A 16,524-nucleotide genomic window follows, 5' to 3' on the forward strand; every position below is an offset into this window, starting at 1 on the left:
TAAAATTTATTATTCTAAAATATGTAGTACTCGTAACTTCTGAAAGCTCTGTAGGGGCACTGTCCTTCCACGTAGATAGTTGTTATCCCAAAGTAGTTTGAGTTTAGGAGTTTGAAGTATAGTGTGGTCCTTAAATTGTTTCAAACAGCAGCCCCCTTGGGGATTTGATCCTTTATATTGAAGTAGACTTGTTGCAGAGATGTGTATTTATCCACAGCATTGGGGCTTTCCAGCTCTCACAGAACCTTCAGCATCCCCAGCTGCCAGTCTTGGCATCTTCGAAGTAAGGAGAGGTGAGAATCCTTGTTGCATGGTCAAGTTTGGCTTGACTTCTTCCTTACGAGTATTTGGGCTTAGCAGGTGGGTGGTGGGGGCTGGTGGAGTTTGTATTGTTCTATACCTTTTTCTGATAAGACACTGTATGCTTAAAGACTACTGAAACTTACCCAAAGTCTGTAAGTGATGAGAGTTGGAGGTGGGGGATCCCGACTCTCAAGTTCTGTCGTGATTTCTTTGTGGGCATTGCATGAGCAGGTACTTTAGGTTAAGGAAGGTTGAATAGAGCCGGAATAATCCTTTATCCTGAGAAATAGACATCTTAAGACAATAGGAGGAACACAATCATTTGACTTTTGATAATGCATTTGACCAAGGCCTTTGGGATCTTGGCTTGTGGGTCACTGTTGGGTGGATGGTTAATCCCAGCCTATCTCCATTTTACAAGGATTGGGGCTGGCTAAAAAGGTGGACTCTGATGATTGATATCCAGGATCTTAGAGGCTGTTTGTTCAATAACTAGAAGGCAGGCGCTTTGCTAGGTCCTGGGATTGTGTGAACAAGATAGCCGCTGTCCCTGACACCAAAGAGTTTCCAGATTCATGGGAGAGACCAATAGAGTAAAGAAGCAGTTATGATACGCTCTGAGAGTGCTATAATAAGGTAAGTATAGGTGCTTTGGGAGTACTCAGAAGAGTCCCCAACCTAGACTGGTGGGCTGAGAGAAGGCTCTCAGAGGAAGTAACCTCCTCGTCTAGAATTAGATGAAGACATGAGGGATCAAGTGTGAAGGTCAGAGCTTTGTTGAGTTTGAGAAACTGAAGTTCAGTGATTGAAACATAGAGTACTCAGTGGGCAGGGGGTGGGAGAGCATGGTGAGAAATGAAGCAAAAAAGGTAAGCAGAGGCCAGGGCCGTATAAGCTTTTAGGAGTAGATGGTGGTTGGAAAGAAAATTAGAGTATGTTGGCAAACTTTTTCTGTACAGGACCGGGTACTAAATATTTAGGCTTTGTGAGTTTCTGTCACAACTATTCAACTCTACTCAACTCTGCTGTTATAGCATGAAAGTAGCCATGGTATGAAAATGAATGAGCATGGCTATGTTCCAATAAAACTTTATAAAAACAGGTAATAGCTGGATTTGGCCTGTGGACCATAGTTTGCCAAGCCCTGGATCAGACTATCATAAGAGCAGTAAGAAGCCATTGAAAGGTTTTAAGCAATGGACTGATGCTAGATTTGTGTTTTAGAAAGTTTGCTCTGATTCCACTATTTAAGAATGGGTTGAATGGGGCCAATACTGGAGGCAGAGAACAGTAAGGAGGCTGTGGGAGTTACATGGGTAGTATTTTATATTTCTGCCTTTGAGGCAGTATTTTGACACTTAAAAATTGAGTATAACTGAATCTTTGCATATATGTGTATATTGATTCTCTTTACTAATTTCCTGGCCATCTGGAGCTTAAAAGATGTCTACCAAAAGTTGTTGGCAATCCCAGCTCCTATTTCATAGACTAGAAAAGATGTAGGAAGGGAAAGTTGGTGTAGGATGAATGAAGGGTTTCGGGAACTCTTTTCTGTTGAAAGAAGTGGGGAATAAATGGAGCCCTGGTAGGGTTCCTGGTCTTGGGGCTCAAAGCTTAATGTCAGTTGCTTTGAACTTCTTGAACTATCCACACATGGAGGAGAACCCATTTTCCTAAGCTTTCCAAGGAATTGTCCTCTCTATATATGCCCTACTCAGTCTTTCCTTGCTTGTAGCAAACTGATGACCTTTTTCTGGTTTGGGGAATGTTTCCTAGTTCAGGTCTGATGGTATGTGTCAGGCGCAGGGACTAAAGAAAGTATTTGTTGAGTATCCGATGAATTGTCTTCCTCCTGCAAGCCCCAGTGTACTTGTATTGCTGAAGGGAAGCCTGTAGGTTTCTGATAACACTGTTTGTGTGACCTTGGGCAAGTGGCTTCTCTGAGTTTATCTTTCCTGTCTGTAAAATGGAGATAATGGGACTTAATGAGGTTGGTCAAAGGATTTAATGAGATAATGTATGTAAAGCTCTATGCACAGTGTCTTTAACTTTTCTTACTAATAGTGTTTCACACTATTAATAATTTTTAAAAAAGCAGCCAGCAATTGAGTGAGTTGACCTTTGGCTTACTTAGTATGTTTTGGGTTCTTACAGTTGTCACTGTGGTCATATAATAGAAACATAGTCCCTGGCAGAGGCAGCCAGCAGACAGGAGGAAGTTACAAATAAAGCAAGGCATCCCTTTTCATAATGGACAATTTTCAGACAGGAGGAAGTTACAACTAAAGCAAGGCACCCCTCTTCATAATGGACAATTTTCAAACAGCAAGAGTCCCATTCAGAATCCCAGAACTTTCTTCAGGGTGGACCTTAGCCCCAACCCCATCAGTGAAGCGATTTGAGTGAGCAGCTACCCGAAAGAAATTCACCGAAGTGTGACCAGTCGTTTCTCCCTGTCTGTCGGGGTCATTTATTAGTGTTGCCACCCCGTGGCCCTGTATCTTTGTAAAGTGCCTCTCAAATGTTTTGTATTACTTTTCGCCACTACTCTGGGAAGTGGGTCAGGTGGTCAGCATTATTGTTCTTGCTACCCCTGTGAGGAAACTGAGGCCCAGGAAGGTTAAGTGTGTTGCTGGAGGTCGTGCTGTGAGGTACTGTCAGAGCTAGTGCAGATTTACCTCCAGATGAAATTGTGTTAGTTTATTGCTGTGATTTCTCTTCCTTTGAGTGAGAGATGTGTAGTCATTGCAGAACTGCTCTCTGATGTATGCCTTGTCTAGGTCTGCTAGGCTTGGTTTGGGTCCCACTGTATCCACTTGGTCCTGTTGGGTTTTAATTGATGACTGCTAGGAACAGGCCTGTGGGGAAGCAGATTCCCTTTGGGTCATTGTTTTTAGCCCGTCCTCCTTTGGGGACATTCTTGGGGGAGCCTTGGGTTACAAGAGATTGCTTTGATATGTTCAAAATTGTGCCTTGTGCCCCACAGCTACAGGTAAAATCAAAAGGCGGATAATTTATGGGAGTGTCAGAGCTGGCCGCTGGCACCTCAGGAGGCCATTAGTATGCCTGTTCAGACCCTCTGTGTCCTTGCAATTGATTCTTCTTTGCATGAGCTTGATTTGGGAAGCTGTAGATCTGTGGGTAGTGATTGGATGTGACAGTCCAAACACCGGTCCCTAAATTAATCCTTTTAATAGTATTCTGGCACCAAGGCAATGCGTGCTCTTCTTTCTCTCTCTCTCTTCAACCGGGGAGGACAGAATGGGGTGGGCTAGGACGAGGAAGAGAGGAAGAAAGAAAAGAAGCTTTGCTTGGTACTCAGGCCCTGCTCTGTTCTAACCTGTTCTGATTCCAGAGCAATTGACATCATGACTGTGGGCATATTAATTCATTCAGCAAACATTTACTCACACTTTGTGCCTAGCCCTGTGCTGGGTGCCAGGTATAAAGAAATGAATAAAACGTGGTCCTTGCCCTTAAAGATCTATGTCTAGCTCAGTATTTCTCAGACTTTTTAAACTCTTGCCCTATTTCGATGAAAAAAACTAATCTTATGCTTTTCTTTACTGCTACTTGAAAGTTTAAAATGCATTAGAGTCTGACAAAGAAGCAAGTCCAAGAAATTATTACGTCAAATATGCTTTTTTACACACTTGTGTGCGCACGCACACACACACCTCCTATCTTCCATCCTTCTCACCTAATTCCCTAAAAATTACTGGTAGGAAGAGAAACATAACTACGATCTTACAATATAGTGAGATAAAAGTTATGAAAGAGGAATAAACTGTGCCACTGGATCTCACTTAAGCAATTAACTTTATGATGGAGGGTCAGAGAAAGCTGCTAAAAAGAGGAATTTGAGCTGGATTTCGAAGAAACAGCAATAATTTGCCTGGTAAGAATGGAAGTACATTCCAAAACGAGGAGTAGCATTTGCCAAGGCACAGATTCGTAAAAGGAAACATTACATTTGGGGACCTGAGCAAGGGCTGGATGTCACCCTGCCTCCTGCCGCTTTCTCTGCTCTGTGAGATGGGAAGATCTGCTCCTCTGGAATTGTGTTTGAGAAGAGGCTTTGACTTGGGTTGTAGTTGTTTTAATCCAAAGGACCCCTTCCTGTTTCTGCTTTTTGTACCCAGGGCTGCAATTAGTTTTTCTTGTTAAAGTATAAAAAATTTATTATGAAAACCAAATTTGGTTGATTTGGACAGACTTAATTATTGCTGGTGGTTGAGTTACTTTTAGTTAAAGTCCCACCTTACCTCAAAAGAAAACTGAAGTTGATATGTACCATTAGCCCCTGGCTGATGGGAGAATCATCAAGTGGAGAAATGTGGGCTCTCAAACACTGGAGCGGAGAACAGGACCCCGAAGAGCCGAGTGCCTCTGAGCCTTAGTCTTCTCATGTGGATTAAGTGAGATGAAATATGTAAATATGTAAATCACTAATACAGTGCCTGGTATATAGTAGATTTTCAGAAAATGGTCTTTCCTCTTTTCCATGTACTAATGATAGCTCCCTTTTATTGAGCACTTAGTATTGTGCAAAGTACTTGATATACGTTGTATAGTTGAATTGAACACCAAAGAGATAGGTATTGTTATAGCTATTATTACAAAGAATATGTGATGAAGTCAGGATTTGAAGCTTGACTTTTCTAATACCAGCGTTTTAAGAACTCGGCTGTATGACTCCTTGTTTCTGTACCAGTTCCATCTTGGAAGCAGGGGTATAGGAGGTTCTGGGTACCTCTCCTCTGGGGTTAGATGCTGTCTACAAGTGTGGGAGGTGCTTAAAGGGATGAGAGTACCATACCCTGCCCTCCCTTCCTTTCTATCCTGTTTATCGTGTGTTAGGAAACAAGCCTTTGCCCCATCTTGTGTGACTCACACGAGACTTTCCCCCTGAAAACTGACTTGCAGGACTTTGCAAAGAGATGTTTCCCAGCTTTGGCCCTTTGGTGGAGTTTGCCAAAGTTCCTGGGTGTGGCTGATGGGTTAGCAAAAGGCAGGCAAATCACAGTCACTTCTTTTTGTGTGCTGCCTTGAGCTGTTGAGACAGGCTCATTGAAGGGGAGAGTGAGCCTGCTGTGGCCTGTGGTGTTGCTATCAGGATTTGGTGTTCCTGAAGGTCTTCAGTGACTTTGGCTCTACTGGTAGTTTCGGTTTAGCAGCTGCTTCTGATGTTGGACAAGCTCTCCCTAGCCCTGCCTTGGAGCAGAAGCAGCTGAAGCCTACAGGCCAAGGAAGTGATAGGTTGTAGAGAGGAGCTTTTTTGCTGAGGTGAACACCCAGCTTTAGAGTTCCTGCTTCCATTCCACTTTGGGGCTATCAGGAAGTTGCATAGAGGTTGCAGGGCATGTCAAGCTTTGTTTATCTCAACCTCTAGCCTTCAGCAGACTAGACCAAGCCCTCGGGCTCCTGGCCTCCATTGTGAGACTGCAGAGAAGCTTGAGGGTTGGGTGGTCAGGCTCCTCCTTGTGTTGGGCAGTGGCCTGGTCTGGGGTCAGGAGCCCTGGGTTCTGTTCTTACTCTTACTTGCTACATGGGCCTTGGGCAGTTCTTTTCTCTTCCTGGGGCTCATTTTCCCTGGCTGGTTGGACTGTGTCTCCTCTTAGGTTTTCTTTCACCTTTGACAGTGTGATTTTCAGAGGAAGTGGTCTGGCAGTAAGGATGCATTCATGAGGTTGAAGATTATGACTTTTGAAGGCCTGCAGTTTGTATTTTTCCCAGGCTATTTTTAGCTGCCTAGCACAGAGCCTGTGCCTGGGTGAGTTCCAGACAGGTATTAACCGCGTTCTCTGTTAATGCCTCTGTAACTCAGGTGCACTTGTGATACTATGGGTCAGATTGGGACAGGGGCTTGCCTCAGGACTGGGCACTGGGGAAGCTGTAGCTGTCTCAATGCTTCTAGTCAGCTTGACTCAGAACCTGTCTCTGGTGCCTTGGAGTTTCTCTAGAATGTCCCGCTGCCTCCCAATCTGGCTTTAAATGGAATGGATTGAATCCAGACATGGTAGAAACCCTTATCCTCCCCAGAGATTCCAAGTATATGTGGCTGGGGAGATGGGGTGGGAGTAGACCCTGTATTTCATGATGGGCTTCTCTTCTTTCCCATCCCCCAGGCTCCCCTGGCCTGTGTATGTGGATATTAAAGGATGGCCCCCTCCCTTTGCCCTCCCTTCCCCCCTCCAGTAATGGAAGGCTATAAAATGTCTATTTACCCAAGACACCAGAATGACTCCTCTGTGGTTCCACTAATCTGGTGATTTGGTGCTTCTCTGGTCTCTCAGGTAAATACAGATTGAAGCTTTTTATAAAGGCATATTATTTCCCTCATTAAATGTGTGTTTTGGCACATGCGTTATTTACCTGACCGACAGTAATGGCTGCAGAGGAGCCATTGGTGTCTGTTGTGTAAATAGTCTGCACAGAAACCATCCTCCAGGGGCTTTGGCCCAGGCCTGTTTCTCCAAATCGGGCTGGCCCTGTGGTAGTCTCTGTTTACCCCTCCCTTGTCCCCACTGGGGGGCTGGTTCCTTCATTTTGAGGAGAGAATCATTCATTTTCCTCCTTGCCATAGGTTACTTATTACCTTTAATTTGCTAGGAGAAGGAAAAGGGTGTCTGAGAATAAGTGTCTATAAATCTTGGTCTCTGATGAAAGAGAGTGTGCAGAAATACACAGAATCATAGACTGTTTCTTTTGAGTTCTGCCCCTCAACTAGATACTCAAAGTCCCAGCTGATAATATAAGTTATATACTTATATTCTGCAAACTTGTGACTAAAGTATGAAGACATTAATAGAAAAGGGAAATCCCTAAGGTGCTAGAGGGGACGAGGGTGGTAGGATGCCTCCGCAGGGAGTGCAGGGGTGTTTCCTGAGAAGTCTCCTATGGTGGCAGGAGTGCCCACTGAGGGGGCATGAGTGGGGGTGCTTATGATGGAAACTCCATGCTATGAGGGCTGGCTTTTGCCAGCCTCCCTGCCTCCCTTCGGTGTGCGGTATGAGGAGATTGCTCTCTCACGTGCTATCTATTCTCTGTTTCTCTTTAAAATCCACGTTGCATATGGATTTTTAAAAAGTTTGAAATAGGCCAAACTGACATAAAAGTTGGAGGTACAGTACAAAGAACTTCTTTCTGGAACCATTTGAGAGTTAAGTTGCCAACTTAACGCTCCATCACCCTGAATAGTTTGCGCGTGTTTTCTACATGCAAGGACATTTTCCTACCTAACCACAATACAACCATCAAAACCAGGAAATTCACATTGATATGTTATCTCCATCTAAGCCTCAAACCCCATTCAAGTTTTCCAGTTGTCCCAGTATTGTTCTTTGTAGCAAAATGATCCAGTTCAGAATCATGTGTTGCATTTAGTTATCAAGTCTCTTTAATCTCTTTTAGACTTTCCTCAGTAAATGTTTCGTGATGTTCATGACCTTGATACTTTTGAAGATCACAGGCTGGTTATTGTATAGACTTTCCCTCATTAGGGTTTGTCTGATATTTTCTCATGATTAGTTTCAGGGTGTACATCTTCAACAGGAATATCACAGAAATGATGCATTGTTCTCATTGCATCCTATCATGTGGTGCACGATTTTGATTTATCCCGTTATTGGTGATGTTCATTTTGATCACTTGTTAAGGTGTTATCTGCCAGCCTTCTGCATTGTGAACTGACTCCCTGTTATAATTCATAAGCATTCTGTGGAGAGATACTTTGAAACTATGTGACTATCCCTTATCAAACTTTAATTTTATTTATTTATTTGTATCTTTATGGACTCATGGTTTCCTTTTTTTATTCAGTACATTATAATCCATTAATATCATTATTTGTTTGGCAGAGCGAGCCTCTTCAAGCTGGCTTCTGCATCCTTTTGATATCTTCCCATCATTCTTTGAGTATTTCCTTGCTTTCTGGAACGAAAAGATACTCTAGGCTCATCTTGTACTTACCCTGCGACAGCCCTGGAATCAGCCATTTCTCCAAAGAGCTGTAGTTCTTTCAGTGGAGAATGTTATTTAGAAGGCAACTGGGTGCTAGATGTGCTCCTTGTTATTGGAGCATTGCTGCTCCCTGACCCTTCAGTAGACAGAGCTAGAATATATGCATGTGTGTATATATATCTGCGTATACGTATATCATGCTCATATTTACAATGTATCGTACTCACGTTTACATCCAGCTTTATTTTTATATATTATATATATCAGAAACCATGGGTTCACACTGTTAACTTCCAATTCCAATCCAACACCACAGATTTTTTCTCTTTCCATATTTTAATTCCATCCTCTGTGAGAAACCTAGTTCGCATTACCCTTAATATATGCTCTTTTTTGATCAGTCCCTCTGTGTGTAACTAATCTCTCATTGTTGCCACTGCCCTTTCCCTCTCTTGGGTGCCTGTTTTACCTTGCCCATGACTCCCCACGTCACACTCTGCCCCCACACATGTGGATGCCCTCTGCAACCCCATTTGGGCTCTGACTTGCTACATCACACCTTCCTGTCTCTGTATGGATGCCCTCCTCATCCTGCTTGGACTCTGATACTCCCCCCGAAACGCTTCTGGCTTCCCCCACTCCAACTGGTGTAGACACCTATCTTTCTCTGCCTTAATGGCTCTAAAGCCACTAGACTGGATTTTTCAGGAAGGGAAGAGGAAGAGCCGGTCTCTGTTTCTTGACTTGAGTTAAACTCAGTTGTTAGAGGTAAGAGAAGTATGGAATGCATTGACTACTGACATGTGGAGGCCTGGTCTCCTAATGTCTGTTTGCAAGACTTCCTACAGCAGAATCTTCTTGTTTGGTTGAAATCAGGTGAGAAAGCAAGGCCTGCAGGTAAGAAGACCTCAGGCCATCAATGTATTTGTCCATGGGAGGGGATAGGATATATATAGTTTGCTATATGGGAGGTGCAGAACATTCTAGGGATGCAGGAGACATTGATGTACTCTTTGAGGTTGTCTTATGTATTAGTTGGATTTATAGGCCCAAAGGATCGGGATCCAGGCTTGGCCAGGTGGGCATAGCCCAATAGGATAGCAGTAGTAATAATAGCTAATATTCTTGAGCCCTTATATGCCAGACACTGCTCTTAGAGCTTTACGTGTGTTCTCTCATTTCATTCTCATTTAAGGAGTAGGCACTATTATTATTGTCATTTTACAGATGAGGAATTAAAGAACAGAGCTTGCCTAGGGTGTCATGGCAAATAATTGGCAAAGCCAGGATTCAAACCTGGAAGCCCTCCTTAATCACAGTGCTTAATTGCCTGTAGTATTGGGCAGACGATGTCTGATTGACTCTATATACACTTTATACACTGTTTATACATGTTGGAGAGCAGTAAGACTTTCAAAAATCCTTATGCACTGCCTAACTCCAAGGCATTACAGAGGAGTTCTAAGGCCCTGAGGGACTTTGGGTCCAAACTAGAATGCGTAATCTGGGCAGACAGGGGTCTCCCATCTCAGCGAGTCTTCAGTGCAGTTCAGGAGTGGGTGATGTGAAGAGTTATTTTGGATTCCACTTTTCAAAGGGATATTGGCCCATTAACCTTTCCAAGAGATTCCATAATGAAACTCAAGCCACCCTTTGTCTATCCTGGGCTGAGGAATTTTGGCTGCATCTTTGGAGAGGCTGTAAAACTATGGTAAAAACAAGCACTGTGCTTGTGCAGGGTCCATGAAGAACTTAAAATAGTTGTTGGTCTTAGCGCTACTGAATCCCCAAGGAATCTCACTATAAGGATGGGGAAATTGAGGACCCACACTTGCATATATCCTAATAAATACTCAGGCTAGTTACTATAGCTTGTACAGTGAGTCGGGAGAGCTGAGACAGGAAGTGATAGTTGGCATTGCCTGTGTCCGCTCAGGTGGTAGTGGCTTCATTGCCTCACACACACTGAGTGTGCTCTGGACTTCCCAGGCTGCAATCTCCTCCACCCAACGTGAGGGAGCTGGTGTCCATTTGCAGCCTTTCAGAGGCAAGCTTTTGGCTCTGTTGAAATGGGGCTTCAGCAGGCATAAACTGTGGCCATTTCTGTATTGAGCAGTGAGATTTTCTTGTTTGACTTTGAGGATTAAACTTGAGGGAATTTGAGTGTTGGGTATAAAAGGGGGAAAAACACAGAATTTCTGTTTTGTTCCTGCCTTTTTTTTTTTTTAGGAAGCTTGAGTTATTTGGGAGTAAAACTTAGGCTTTGATTTTTATATTTACTTAGCCCTCTAAGAAGCAGGCATTCTGCAAATTTAAAAGGAAACTTGAAAAGTGATTTGGATTGGGGTTTTTTTTGCACATGTTCACTCAGAAAACTTTACTAGACTTTTAGCAATGCTCCCATTACTGCCACATCTGGGTTTTCTCTTTTTCTTCCCTATTTAAAAAAGTCCCGCAGTCATTCAGGGCCTCTAGTAGAGTGAGTCTAAAGGCAGCAAATGGGAAGGCCTGAGGCTGTTGCCAGCTGTGGTCTGCAGGCCTCATTCATTCCCCCAGGGTGCCACTTATTGGTGTGGGGGCTGGGGAATCACCAGAATATCGTGGCTCCATTCGCTTTCACATTGGGAGAAGGGAGAAGGGAGAAGGGTATGTGGAGATGTCAAGATACTGACAGGGAAGCCAGGGGTAAATGGCTCATCTCAGAGCTGAGGAGAGCATCTTGGGCATTTTCTGCTGTTTGTCTGAGTCTACTTAAGTCTACTTAGCTCCCATAACTGTTTGTGCAACTGGGTCACCTCATGTTACTTTGGGAACCTCAGCTTTAATGTTAACTATTGCCACCTGAGAAGTGACCGCAGTGTTTTTCTCTCTTTTCTCTTTTGAGCTTTAGAGCTCCATTTAAAGATGAAGGCCAGTGTTGCATGTTGTTTTGAGAATGATTTGGGAGACTCAGAGCTGTCATGATGCTGCAGGAGCCAGTATTAGGGTCTTGAACTCTTCAGTAATGAATACTATGATTCAGGAAAGGGGCCCAGAAACACTGGGGAGCGGTTCATGTTGTGTGAATATTCCCGAAGACTAGATGGAACAGGGCCACAGTGGGAGGGGAGTAACCCAGGCTCTCTGTTCTTTTTTTTTTTTTTTTTTTAACTTTCCTCCCCTAAGTTTTAGATGCTTCTGGATGTTCAATGCTAGCACCTTTACAGACTGGAGCAGCTCGATTTTCTTCATATTTACTTTCAAGAGCAAGAAAAGTGCTGGGCTCCCACTTATTTTCTCCCTGTGGTGTTCCGGAGTTCTGCTCCATATCCACCAGAAAGCTGGCGGCCCACGGCTTTGGCGCATCCATGGCGGCAATGGTGTCCTTCCCTCCCCAGAGGTATCACTACTTTTTAGTGCTGGACTTTGAGGCCACGTGCGACAAGCCACAGATTCATCCTCAGGTAACTGTTGCATCATTGCTTCAGAAAAGGTGGGGTGGGCAAGGAGGGAGGGAGGATAAGAGTCTTGCTTCCTGGGACCCAGAGGCACTTTTCCATGTCTTTCTGGCTTTTAGTTACTCATCTGGAGTTCCTGCCTAGGAAGCAGGACTTGGTTCAGGCATGCTAGGGTAAGGTAGACCTGAGAAGTCTCTGGAGAGAACTGGGCACGTTGTTCCTCTCTGGTCTCAGCTTTTGGGAATCAAAATATTTCCTTCTGTCCCATTCTTCCTCTCTCCTATCCCTTCCTTCCTTCCTTCTCCTTCTCCTGCTGCATGTTCTTTTAAGGAATACTGTGGTAGTCAGCCTCCATGATGGCGCCAGTGCTCCTTGCCTCCTGATATTTACACCCTTGGTCACTTCCCTCCCACACTGAATCAGAGCTAGCCCTGTGTAACCAATAGAATATAGTGGAAGAGACATTGTGTGACTTTTGAGGCTAAGTCATAAAAAGCAGTGCAGTCTGCATTGCTCTTTTGGATCACTTTTTCTGGATGAAGCCAGCCGCCATGCTATGAGGACACTCAAGCAGCCCCGTGGAGAGGCACGTGTGTACAGGAACTGAGGCTCTTAGCGAAAAGCCACTACCAGACTTGCCAGTCATGTTTCTTGGCACTCTCTTGGAAGTGAATCCACCAAGCCCAGTCAAGCCTTCAGATAACTAGAGCCTCAATAGACATCTGACTTCTACCTCAGGAGAGACCCTGAGCCAAACTGGCTGCTGAGCCACTCCTGAATTCCTGGCTCACAGACACTGTGAGAGATACTAAATGATTATTGATGTTTTAAGTTGCTAAGTTTTGGGATGATTTGTAATGCAGCATTAGATAACCTGAACAAGTACCATTGTTGGTCTATTGGAAAGGAAAATTTCTGGGCTTGTTTTTTTCTTAGTCACCAACTGCATTCAGAGACCTTTTACCTTTTAAAGTAGTGCTACTAGGAAGCTTGGATTAGTGGCTGAGAGGCACCTGTGCTAGGTGATATTGGCATGCCTGGTATTTGCTTTAGGGGAATGATTGGGGACTGATCTGGCAGTGCATTGTAGTGTGGGGGCCTTGAGTATGCCTGGCTCTAAGACTGTAACTTCCCTGTGGGGCCGGGTTATCAGGTGTGTAATTTTGGGATGCATAGACGTATTCTTCTGGGAGCAGCTTTCAGTAGTAAAGAGGAGGGGGAAAAGAGGACTGTAGCATCAGGTATTGGGGAGACCGGGAGTGGGGTCCATTCAGAGGTAAACTGGGTTCATTTCTCATGGTTTTTTTCCAGAAGGGGGGGACTATCTTCAGAATAGTAGATTATTTTCCATAAAGCAGATAATACAACCCTTTTATCTTCCCCTTTCTCCTCTCCTATTTGCCCTTAAAGTAGTGGTCTGCCTTTGGGACATTGGAATCAGGCCTACTGAGGCTTGGGAAGCCAGGAACAGGATGAGGAGAATGTCTGAAGGAAGGAGCTTTGGATGAAAGGGACTATGGCTTGGGAGCTACCTGAGCCACACGTACTTTCTCAGCCCCTTGCTCCTGCCTGTGCTGTAGAGTCTTCTTCTCTGCGTCTCACAACTGCTAGAGATTCTGGGGTGCGTGTGCTTGGGTGGTGGGTGGGAATTTTGGCTATCTAGATTCTCTCTGGTTGGAAATCAGGGATCCATATCCTGATATGCCGTATTATTTTCCTTCTTGATATAGATTTCAATCACTGAGTAGGCCCTATTGGGACCTGTTTAAAATCCAACACATCCCTGTTGCATATGATTCATTCCTCTTCTATACCCTCATGATTGCTTGGCACCTTCTTTATGTCATTTCCTGCTTTCTGCTTCCTGGCACATGCCTATGTATGTGTCTGAACTTTTCAGTTAGATTATAAGCTCAGGTAATTATGCGGGTCTGTTCTCTTGTCCTACAGAGGGTCCTGTCAATGTTGGTGAAGGTGAAGCCTGATTCATGTCTCAATTTGGTCTGCCAATTTCACCTTGCATCTCTCTTTCAAGGGCATTGTTCTTTTTATTTTTTGTTCTTTTTGTTTATTTATTGCAATGCTGAAGACATAATGCAGTACAGATTTAAATCACTTGTATCCAACCTCCTTCCCAGGCTTAGGCACCAAGGCCTTCTAGACCTAGGCTGAGGTAGGGCTTCATGCTGTTTACCAGGATGTGGGCCTGATTAAAGATTATCTCCAGAATCAATGAACCCTGCTGATGTGATTCCAAGGGCACTTAAGGAATTGGCTGCCCTGGTTCATTATTAGCAAAGCATTAGCTGCTGCTTTAGAGAACTCAGGAAGAAGCATTTGCTGTCTTGCTTATCTTTAAAAGGGGAATACGAATGATCTTGGAAATTATAGACCTGTTAGTTTACTGTGATTCCAGAGAAGATACTTGACCTGATCGTCAGATAATCAATCAGCAAACAGCTAGAAGAGCATAGGGTACTGAGTAATAACTTACATGGGTTTGTGAAGAAGAGCAAATCCTGTCAGATCAATCTAACTTCTTGCTGTGACATAGTGATGGATTTGAGTGGATCTAGGGCAAGTGATAAATGTAATGCATCTCTACTTCATTAAGCCTCTACAATGCTGTGATCAACAGGTAGGAAGGTGAGTTTGAGGCAAGACAGCTCTGTTGGACTACCCATTGGACCACTCTCAGGGAAGGGATGGGCAGCTCAGGAGGGACTTAAGACTTATTGTTCGTGGCAACTTAAAGCCTCTCTCTCTCTCTTTTTAAAAACACCTTCCCTAAAGTTTGTAGGTAGGAGGATCTTGATAGGATTCAGAGAAAATTTGGAAGATGGATTGGAGAAGTTGTCAGTCCCAGATAAGACAGTGTCCTTCCTCTGAGGTCATCATAGGTCAGGTTCTCATTAGAGCCTTTGTGCTATTTAGGTCTTCTGGTCAACAAGGGCAGTGGAGAAATTGGAAAAGCTCAGGATAAGAGGAACAAAAATCACTGGAGGCACAAAAATAGGACTTAGAAAGAAAGAAAAGACATTGAATATGGTTTTAGTGACTGATTTCTTGTCCAAACTAAATAAATTCATCATATGGGAAGTAGTTGTTCAAAGAGGATGTAATAACTTGCTCTTCGTTTTAATAAGGACAAAAAAGAAAGGAATTTAAATGGAAGCAGGGAAGATTGAGATTTGGGATGAGAATGAACTTCCAGAAGAGATAGTAAAAGGACAAGAATATGGTGTGCAAGTTAGGTCAGCCGCCCCTAGTGCTCTCAGAATGGCTTGATGGCTGTCCACTTGACAGAGATGCTTTGTGAGCCAGGTCCGTATGCCTCCTGGGGATGGGCTTGGGACCATGAATCAGAACCAGCCCAGCTCCCCTCCTCCCTGGCTCCCAGGAGCTTTCAATACTCGAGGCCCCTACATAGTACACTTCTGATTTTTGTGGAGGTGTGTCATACCCCTTGGGTGTGTAAGACGCAGAACAAGTTTTGGGTCAGGGCCTATCTGGAGGCTTGTCCTGGGGTTCATTCCTTTCATATGTCTCTGGTTTTCAGAAGTCCTTGAGTCAGCTTATTGGGACTATCCTAAAGGAATGCCACTGTGAAAAACTAGCAGGTGTAGGCTCTGTTGTACTTGGGTGAATAACAATATTGGTTACAAACATGGTAAAATATCCTGTACTTTCCATTTGTCTTCATTTTTGCTGTTTATTTTTGTACTTTGTTCAGCTAGGTGAAACTGGAGTGGTCGGTTTGCCAGTAATAGGCCTTTATTTTCTGGAGTTTGCCCTCATTTTGTTTTACATGTTTCGATTCAGATTAACATGATAGGTATTGGTTGAATATGAGACTATTTTTCATTTGAAAACATTTTTGCACTTAGATGTTAATTTAGGTGGTTTAAAATACTTTAGAGACTCTAAATTTGAGGAATATAATTCCTTTCTTGCTATAGGAAATGTTTCCTGATATAGAAGTAGGTTTTTTTGGGGGAGAATGTGGCTCCTTTGCCCTAGCTAGCAGGAGTTCATGTTGCTCCTTTTGGTGTGGATGTGCATCGAACGATGGTGGTCGTGACCCCGAGGCCCGGGGAGCAGCCTGAAAGCTTTGGTGGGATCTTTAATTGTGCATCTTTAACCTGGGGGCAAGTTCTCTCACCACCTCAGTGTTCAGAAAAGACCAAAGCAAATGTAAGTGAAGAAAATGAGGTATAGGCCACAGTGCGTGGGGAGGAGGAAGTAACCCCAGCTGTCGGATGGCCAGGAAGGGTGCAGCCCGGCTCTCCTCGTCTGGGGAGCCGACCAACTGGCTGCCGCCTCCTCTCCCTCGCTGAGCTCCCTCTGGCCTCCATCAGGCTCCTGGGTACAGTCTTTCTCACTGCTCTGCAGCAGCTCTGCCGGCTGCTTTCCTTCTCATCTGTATTCAAGTGCCCATAACTTTGGAGAAAAATGACCTTTGGGGTTGAGGTTTTCTGGTGGTTGGTCTTTGTCCTCAGGGGCTTTTTCTTTTTTTGTTCTTTTTTTTTTAGGAAACCTTGAAGAGACTCCATCTGCATTTTGAGTTAGAACTATGAGTAAAGGAGTTTCTCTTTTATAGAAAATTGTCCAGATGCTGGGTTGTTTTGGAAGGGTTGGGGGCGTGGGGGTTGATGGTGACAGGAGAAGGAATAATGTAAAAGAGAGGCGTTTGGGGGATTTCAGTATAACTTAAAGTTGCCACATCATTTATTAGTCTTTTGTGAGAGAGACATTTTGGAAAACTTCACAGGAAATTGGTTAAGATCCCTACAAATTCAACTATACAGATTTTGACTCCCTT

At 43.9% G+C, this 16,524-nt stretch overlaps 1 protein-coding gene across 32 annotated transcripts in view; it reads left to right on the forward strand.

The window, feature by feature from the left end:
- ERI3 (ERI1 exoribonuclease family member 3) overlaps positions 1 to 16,524 on the forward strand; it is a 126,646-nt gene that overhangs the window by 2,227 nt on the left and 107,895 nt on the right. For 10 of the 32 annotated variants that reach the window (XR_011503435.1, XM_044770629.2, XM_070510064.1 and 7 more), the window contains exons 2-3: positions 218 to 293; positions 11,431 to 11,708. The exons of 7 other annotated variants lie outside the window; for them this stretch is intronic. Coding sequence is in view for 19 of the 25 variants with exons in the window: in XM_044770622.2 (XP_044626557.1) it covers positions 218 to 293; positions 11,431 to 11,708 (354 nt within the window). In the remaining 6 variants the exon portion in view is untranslated. Of the gene's footprint in view, positions 1 to 71; positions 294 to 11,430; positions 11,709 to 16,524 lie in introns of those variants that run through there. 15 more of the 32 variants (XM_044770625.2, XM_070510071.1, XM_070510068.1 and 12 more) reach the window with 4 other exon arrangements.

The sequence above is a fragment of the Equus asinus genome, chromosome 5, assembly GCF_041296235.1.
Source record: "Equus asinus isolate D_3611 breed Donkey chromosome 5, EquAss-T2T_v2, whole genome shotgun sequence".
Taxonomy (NCBI): Eukaryota; Metazoa; Chordata; class Mammalia; order Perissodactyla; family Equidae; genus Equus; species Equus asinus.